This window comes from Rhincodon typus, chromosome 10, assembly GCF_021869965.1.
Source record: "Rhincodon typus isolate 14 chromosome 10, sRhiTyp1.1, whole genome shotgun sequence".
Lineage (NCBI taxonomy): Eukaryota > Metazoa > Chordata > Chondrichthyes > Orectolobiformes > Rhincodontidae > Rhincodon > Rhincodon typus.
This window is the reverse complement of record NC_063341.1, coordinates 25,040,177-25,049,021: the sequence shown is the minus strand read 5'-3', so window position 1 is coordinate 25,049,021 and position 8,845 is coordinate 25,040,177. Positions and strand designations below refer to the sequence as shown.

The following is an 8,845-nucleotide window of genomic DNA, read 5'->3' as shown; positions in this document are numbered from 1 at the left end:
TAGCATAACAACACTATAGCCTCTTCCAAAACGAGGTTTTGTGATATTCCCACAACACCACAGTCTCCCCTTAATTTCATACAAAGCTCATTAGATAGAGTTACATAACCCATTCAAACTTAAGAATATGAGGAATATTTAGAGAGACGTTGCAACAGTTTCAAGTGACTTACTGCGAAAGAAAAGGCTTCCTGTTCTCAACTGAGTCACCGAACTGACTCCAGTGTGCCTGGAAAAAAGTGACTCCCTGTCCAACCGTTGCCACCTGATTCGTGGTTTGGGGTAACCCTGTGCCTGGCAAGGCAGAGTCAGGTTTGAACCAATATCTGCTGAAATATCCAGGGGGGACTGTGAGAAAACAGGAGAGGCTGTGGAAAAAGATGGTTGATCTTCATTAGGGTGGGTCTGTTGACACACAAAAGAATCAATAATAAATTGAAAAAGGAATTGCTAAAGTTTGTCGTATTCTCTCTCGTTCCCACATGCACAGACTAGTCAGAGACATAAATGTAACTTTTGATGGCACAAAATGACTTCAAATAAAATTGGCGATAATTTTCATCAATTCATATTGTGCTTGTGAAGAAATACTAGTGAGTCTCAAAATGTCTTTGTTAATGATGGCAGAAGATCTGACAAATGTTTACAGTTTGATACACGACTGGTGATAAATATTCAGGATGTTCTGGTGAAGATGGGTGGTGTAATAGGAAGAATAAATTTTGTTGAGTCAAATGGTCTTTTCTAATTCTTTTACCTTCTTTTGCAACTAGTAGCTCCTTTATTGTTTTGTTCACAGTGTTTGAAAATCTGGAGTACAGTTATACATTTTAGCTGCTAACCTGGCCTCTTGTTTAAATATTACCATGCAAACGAGGCAAATCCTGTATAAACCAGACAGATCTCAATTCAGAAATGAGCCTTTCTGCCCTCTCTAGCTGTAATGATTTCAAAGCTTCTTTTCTAAAATATGAATATAAAATGCTTACTATCCTTCATACAATCAATCTTCATCTGTTAATAGCACTGCACACTTTTTTCATGTAAATATCTAATAATCTTTCATTTCAAGCTGCAAATCAACTTGTTAAACTTGTGTTTTCAGAATCTGATTGATTCTTACAGTTGTTTTCTTCCAGAAGTTAACCCATCCAAAAGTTAAACAGTGAATTAAAACAAAATTGGACAGTATCATCAAAAGCTGTTTAACTTTTGTGCAAACATACTTGTGGTGAAATATTCCCTGGAAATGTGGAATTTTTGTAAAGTTTCAGGATTTCTGCCTTCATTGCACCCACAAAATTGTACATACTAGTTTAAACACCTCAATGGAGCATTTTGCAAGCAAGCTGTGGGCAAGTGAATTTTGGGGAATAGATAGCAATAAAACAGCTTCAGGAAAATAATCTTTGAAAATTGAAATCAACACTAATGAAAGTAAAACTCAGGAGGAAACAAAATTATAAAGCTGGAGGCAGTGCTGAAAGTCCAATTAAAGCAAACAATGAATTTGTTATAGGAACTTACAACCAACATCCAATGTGACCTGACCAGATGCTCTTCCTACATCATTCATGGCCACACATGTATAATCTCCTGCATCCAGATCCTGGGTTCCCTGAATCTTCAGAATACCTTGATGACTATCAATGCTCAGAAAATCAGAAGGTCTCAGCTCAAGGTCACCTAAGTATAAAAAATGTAAACAAATAAATATATTAACAGGCAAAGAATTATTACACATTCGTTGCAACTTTTGTTGGACAGTGATGCAATTGTACAATTAGCATTTTGGTACATCCAAGCTGGACAGCAGCAAGAAGCGTCTTATCTCAAGGAACAATCTTCTGTGCAGTTAGCATGAGCTCCACTAGTTAAACTGACACTGAGGTTATTGGAAATTTGGCAGCATGATAGTTCTTCTTATACTTAGACTCATGAAGCCTGAAAACTTTCACTCTAACACTTGCTTTTGTCAAATCTCTGTGGATAAATGATTACAACATTTGGGCACTTAATATTTGGCCAACATTTGCCTGCTTTCCTCTAGTAAGTCTGTCAAAATTGTCCCTATTTACAGAAGACATATACCTGTCTTATTTTTCACAAGACTATTCAAGAATATTTCAAAGTGCTTAATGAATCATAATAAAAATCTTCACAGTTATCAAAACAAAAAGAGATAATAAACATATTAATGGCAGCAAATTTCTGCTTTGCAAACCAATATATCTCAATCACAAAAATTGTAATTTTATGACAATGAAATCATGACTTATATTTGTTTGAGCTGTTGTCAAACAGTAGTTTTAATGCTGGGAGCAGATCTAATCTGCAGAGTATGTTTTTCAATCAAGCTGTTCCTGGGTAGTTTTATTGGATACACATGCTTGTAAAGAATCAGACAGACAGTGCAGTGCAGTGGTACACTAAAGCATTAACCTAATGCATGATAAAAATTACTGCAAATGGTGGAAATCTGAAATAAAAACAGGTGCTGGAACAAATCCAGCAGCTCTGGCAGCATTGCAATGAGAAGCAGGAGATAAGTTTTGAGTCAAATCTGATTCTTCTTTGGAACCTAATGCATGATCACACTTTGGAGGCAAACTTAGACCAATAGTTTCCAAGACAATATAAATCATTTGGTGGAATCTTCCCAGCCCCTAAATGGAGCAAGCGATGGCCAGTCAGTTGGAAAATCATGGTAAGATCAGAAAAATGAGACTCTCAATATCGTGAGAAGTCCAATTTTCCACTCAACACTTTAATAGCAAGTTGAGAATCTCACCAAAAGAGTGACAAGGGACCTATTTCCATGCATTAACATCTCATCATTACCTACTTTCACCTCATTTATATGCAGTTTGTTATTTTAGCAGGCAGTGGAGAGAAGGTGGCAACAATTCCCAGACATGGAAGTCTGAGCAGCAACCGACGTCTCCAGCAAGCCGCGTGCTCCTCCAGACCTTCAGCTTTTGAGATGCAAATCCTAAAAAGGTTATGGCAGTGGGGAGCACTTTTGCTGCTGGCTTATTTGGTAAAATTCAGCCCAGTGTTTTTAAAGTGACTTGAAGTAGCATTGAGCTGATGGATTGTCAGTAGTTCAATCACCCGTTAGCCATGCCTGATATCTGGTTTTTAAAAATATAGCAAAACCTCATTTGTCCGGCGACTCATCTAGAGTAATGCTGGAAGGAGCTAAGTCATAAAAGGGGCAGTGCTTACAAGTGGGGCATATGGACAGAAGTCAAAAGGTTTTAATAAAGATTTGGGATGAACCTTAAGTTTTTGGCTAAGTAGTTTTGTCGAGCTTCACTAAATGTTTCTCTCAGAGAGGCCTTGTGAGTTTTCTCACTGTATCTTAGCAAGCTTGCCTCATCAACGAGCTATCTCAACTCCACGGCACCCCTCTAGACCAAGTTGAGCCCCAGTCTATCAATCACCATTCCCAGAAGAACTCTGCTCACCAGGAATCCTACAAAGACCAGCATCTCTGGTGCCCATGCCACTGTGTGCCTGGACTGGCATTCCAAAGTTGCCGTGCTCAGTGGAAGACAGTCATTCCGAAGATGTCAGAAAAAGTGGAATTTCTCAGTGATTTTCTGACAGACATCTGGTCCAGAGAGAACCTTCCTCTTCCCGGAGGACCATGGAGGAGACCACGTCTCAAGAACCCAGCGTGCCAGCCCAAGGTGGCCACCTGGGTCAGTGTTGTTTCTATGGTCTAGAGGATTAGCTAATAGGTTGTCAATGACCTCTTCTGTTCTGCCAGGTTAAATGCTACACTTTTGTCTCTGAGATAACAAGGCGTAGAGCTGGATGAACACAGCAGGCCAAGCAGCATCAGAGGAACAGGAAAGCTGACGTTTCGGACCTATACCCTTCTTCAGAAAATGCTGACCCTTCTGAAGAAGGGTCTAGGCCCGTACCGTCAGCTTTCCTGCTCCTCTGACACTGCTTGGCCTGCTGTGTTCATCTAGCTCTACATCTTGTTATCTCAGATTCTCCAGCATCTGCAGTTCCTACTACCTCTGAAACACTTTTCTCTCTGCTTCTTTATACTTACTCTCTCTGCTACTGCACTCACCTCCTACCAAGGCTCATGTACTGTGACTCTCACAACTGCAAGCAGCTTCTTCTCCTATTCGCTCTCATTCCTCCCACCCTCTAACACCACCAGCCCTGCATAGCCTTTGTGCTGCCACACACTCCACCTGAACAGCTCACCATCCTTTGACCACCTACATCAAGACTAACTGCTGTTTCAGAGACCTTCACTGAATCCCTTTCTTGCACCCATTGCTGGAAAAAACAGTCCATAATACCACAGAAATATCCAGTATGGTAGAGGAGAACCTGACATTAGGCTCCTCCCTTTCTACATGCAGAGAATCTTGGCCCTCACAGGAGAAAACTGGGACCGCTCCTGCAGGGAAGCCTAAAGATCCATGTCCCATCAACCGACTAAGTACCATTCTACATGACACTGCAAGTTTCACATTGACCCCACTGTTAGTGTCATTCATTTTACAACACTTCTAAACACTGGAGATGACATTTCTCCAATGTCTTGCAGGTGTCAGCGGAATAGTAACAGCCCCAGTGGCCAGAAGGGCTTTTCCACCAGAAAGGATCTCCTCAACCTCTGAAGAAAGAGGGTTCCAAGGCCTGAGAGACAGCAAACATTGGCAAGGCTGCCTCTTGAACTCTCTACCTACTCAGACGTTAACACATCAGTGGGAACTTACATGTAAAACATTTGGAAACACAATGTGATGAGCACCTCACTGCAACAGTTTCATACCTGGTCAAGGAAGAAACACCCCAGGTCACTGGCATTCGTAGAACTGCTGGAGACCAAGCACTTACTCATCCACAGGTAAGAGAAGACCCAGTGGTGTCAACAACTCTAAGAAGTAATTGCCTTCATAGCCCAGGAACTGAGGGATTGCAGTTATGCTATGGTGTCCTAGCTGCCTCATGCATGTGATTATTTGACTCCTCCATGGAAATAGAACTGCCATTAAGAGCCAGGTCTAGGACTCTTAAAGGGCCTTACACCAGTGGGTCGTGCAGCCCCCTTCTCACAGGTTGAAACTTATCTCACCTACTCAAGGTATGGTCTCGGCCATTTTCTTTCCTTTCCCAACACAATTTCAATTTGCAACTTGATGGAAGGTGACAGCGAGCACTTCTTGGGCAATGGTTTCCAGCCTCCAGCTGTCAGTAAGCCCGCTCTGCCATTCATAGCCCCTTCCTATAAGGCCTTCCCATGAAGCTCCAGGGTCTGCACCTCCCAGGTCCCTATCCAATCCATCTATGTAAGCTGAGCATTACTATATTCCCTCTCAAATATGGCTGCCGTTCTTCATAATTGTCATCTACCCTGACCTCACCCCACAGATAGAAAACTAACTATTAGTGGAGTGAGTTATGCCGATAAAGTGTTTAACAAGCTATGATCCCCCTTAATCAGCTACTTACCATTGCCTAGCAAGAAATTTGCCTCACCATTCGACAAATGCATAAAAGATGCAGTGTGTTGCTCTCAACTTGAGAGGCCTTGCTAGACATCTTGCATGATTCTGCCACATTCCTCACCATAGCCCAAGTTGTTCAATATAAGACTCCCCTATTGTTCTGAAACTGTTCCCACCCAACAATATTTGTGATTTAACAACGAGAGCTGTCCTTATGTATTCTACCTCCATTTTTTGTTCTGACTGATAAATTTGGTAATACGTTTCCACCTGAAATAACTTGGCTGAATTTTTCTGAATATTTCTGTATCTTTGTTCATTCAGTTAACTACAGTGACAAGTGTTATGATATTGAACCACACAGGAGGTTCATCAAAATGATAGAAAAATACAGAACAAATGGGCAGATGTTTAAATGTTACTGGTAACTAGTTGCATACAAGAACCACTACATCAGGGGAAGCAACTGGTTTCTGGAGTCCTCCAGGGATCATAGCTGAGACCTTTTCAGTCTGTCATTTTTGGCTGTGAGTACAGAGTTTTGCTGAAGACACCAAACTAGGAAGAATTGTAAACAGCAAAAGGCTTTTGAGTTCTGAGGAAGGGTCACCGGACCCGAAACGTTAACTCTGTTTTCTCCTCCACAGATGCTGCCAGCCCTGCTGAGCTTTTCCAGCAACTTTGTTTTCGTTCCTGATTTACAGCATCCGCAGTTCTTTTGGTTTTTAAAAAAGAAGGCTTGTCGTGTGCTGAAAAATAGCAAATGGAATTTAATATTGGTAAGTATAATGTGATAGGGCTAGGAAAGATTATTTAATATTGGATCAGTAACCAGTCTGTTGAATACAGCACATGGAATTAAGAATAGAAAGATAGGAGGAAGGGTCACCGGACCCAAAACGTTAACCCTGTGTTTTCCTTCACAGATGCTGCCAGACCTGCTGAGCTTTTCCAGCAACTTTGTTTTTGTTCCTGGTTTACAGCATCAGCAGTTCTTTCAGATTTTATTTGAATTAAGAATAGCTGTATGGCAGCATTAAATAAAGCAAAGAGGGATTAGGTTGCATAGCAAATGAAATACAAATCAGAAAATATGATCCGAGATCTACACATAATTTTGTAAAATTATGTGCAGCACGGTCACCATGACCTGAACTTTCGGGACCCCAGCATATTTGAAGGCAAACAAGAGCTGACAAAATAAAGCATATAGCCAATTATTGGTCATTTCAGGGCGTCATTCCACCTCAGCTATTATTTTACCCATGGCCATGCAAGGCCGAGTCCAAGCAGGTAACTTGGCAGCTTTCTCTGCATCAGCGGCTGTTAAGTAAGTAGGGGAAACCTTTTAAGCCCATGAGAGGTTGAAGATTGTATCTAACATCTTTAAGAGTATTTACTGAGAAAATCTGAGGTGGCACACCGGCTTGCACTGCTGCCTCACAGCGCCAGGGACACAGGTTCAATTCTACCCTTCGGCATCTGTCTGTGTGGAGTTTGCACACTCTCACTGTGCCTGCGTGGGTTTCCTCCGGGTGCTCCGGTTTCCTCCGGGTGCTCCAGTTTCCTCCCACGATCCAAAGATGTGCACGTTAGGTGGATTGGCCATGCGAAATTGCCCATAGTGTTCAGGGAGGTGTAGGTCAGGTGCGTTAGCTATGGGAAATACAGGGATAGGGTTAGGGGATGGGTCTGGGTGGGATGGTCTTCAGAAGGTCTGTGTGGACTTGTTGGGCTGAATGGCCTGTTTCCACACTGTGGGGATTCTAATCAGTAAAACACCCAAAATGGAGTGAAGGAAGGACACTGACTGATGCTCAGAAAAGGATTGGCAAATGGACTGAACAGACGCAATGTTAAAGTTGAGTTTATTGCTGTATGACTTACTTTTACTTTAGGTATTTGATGAGAAAATCAAATATTGGATATTGTTTGTAACTACATGGTCTGGTTTTGAACTCTGGTGCCAGTCAAATAGGCCAGAATAATCTGTTCTAGTCCTGTATTTGCCTGAATTCCTACGTTATAACCCCTAATGTAGCATTATAAAATCCAAACTCCAGATTCAATGATGAACCAAAATATAATTTGGACCTTCAATTGCTGTTGCATCTCTGCAATGCAAAATATTCAAAACTTGTTAGCACAAACATGCTTTTATTTTCAATCCATTCAAGCTTTAAAGTTGATATACAATCAGATCATGTTTAAAGCACACAGTTTCCACAATTAGTTTTTAAGTGCATCTTAAGCAGCTGTTTTCTCTCAATTTTCTTAATCACCCTCCCATCTTGGCACTGCACAGATACTCTATCCTCTTTGTATTTATATATCCAGCTGAGGTTTATGTTTTTTACAAATCTAGTTTGGTAGGAATGCCAGATAGAATTGAAAGTAGGATTATAAACATGTTGATTATACAATCCACATTCCAGATAGTTTACAACATAAACAACAAAAATTCCACAAATTGCACATATCCTGTTACCAATAGTGCTATCACTCTTTCTTAAAAAGAACTCATCTTCATAAAAGTGTAACAGTTCTTATGAGTTCTGATGAAAGGCTATCAATCTGAAATATGAGATCTGTTTCTCTCTGTAAATCTTGCTCGACATGCTGCGGGTTTGCAGTATTTTCTAGTTTTAGTTCCAATTTCCAGTGTCCGTAGTATCTTTGATTTTGTGATAGTTCTTAAGCTTTTAACTAAATAATAACTTGCAGATGTTTAAGTATTTAAGTAAGATCTACCATCAATCAACTTCTCATATTGATAAAGAGGATTTTGAAAGCAGGATCAGGAACTTGCCGACCAGATAAATTCTGGGCCAACTCCACACCTGAATTGCCTTGTGCTTGGTTCACTTTGTAAATGTAAATGCCCTAATTAGGTAAAATGTGAGATCAACGCCCAGTGACACAGTGCCTCCAGGAGACAGGAGCTGCTTGTACAGCAGGCAACAAGGTGCAGGGCTGGATGAACACAGCAGGCCAAGCAGCATCATAGGAGCAGAGAGGCTGACGTTTCGGGCCTAGACCCTTCATCAGAAAAGGGGGAGGGGAAGGGGGTTCTGAAATAAATAGGGAGAGAGTGGGAGGTAGATAGAAGATGGATAGAGGAGAGGATAGGTGGAGAGGAAACAAACAGGTCGAAGAGGCGGGGATGGGGCCAGTAAAGGTGAGTGTAGTTGGGGAGTTAGGAAGGGGATAGGTCAGTCCAGGGAGGACGGACAGGTCAAGGGGGCGGGATGAGGTTAGTCGGTAGGAGATGGAGGTGCGGCTTGAGGTGGGAGGAGGGGATAGGTGGGAGGAAGAACAGGTTAGGGAGGCAGGGACGAGCTGGACTGGTTTTGGGATGCGGT

The 8,845-nt window shown here is 41.6% G+C and overlaps 1 protein-coding gene across 1 annotated transcript in view; it reads right to left on the bottom strand.

Moving 5' to 3' along the window:
- hmcn1 (hemicentin 1) overlaps positions 1–8,845 on the bottom strand; it is a 578,667-nt gene that overhangs the window by 356,208 nt on the left and 213,614 nt on the right. Inside the window, exons 14-15 of the mRNA XM_048602072.1 lie at positions 1,528–1,686; positions 174–368 (exon numbers count right to left, since the gene is read on the bottom strand). Coding sequence (XP_048458029.1) covers positions 174–368; positions 1,528–1,686 — 354 coding nt within the window. The remainder of the gene's footprint in view (positions 1–173; positions 369–1,527; positions 1,687–8,845) is intronic.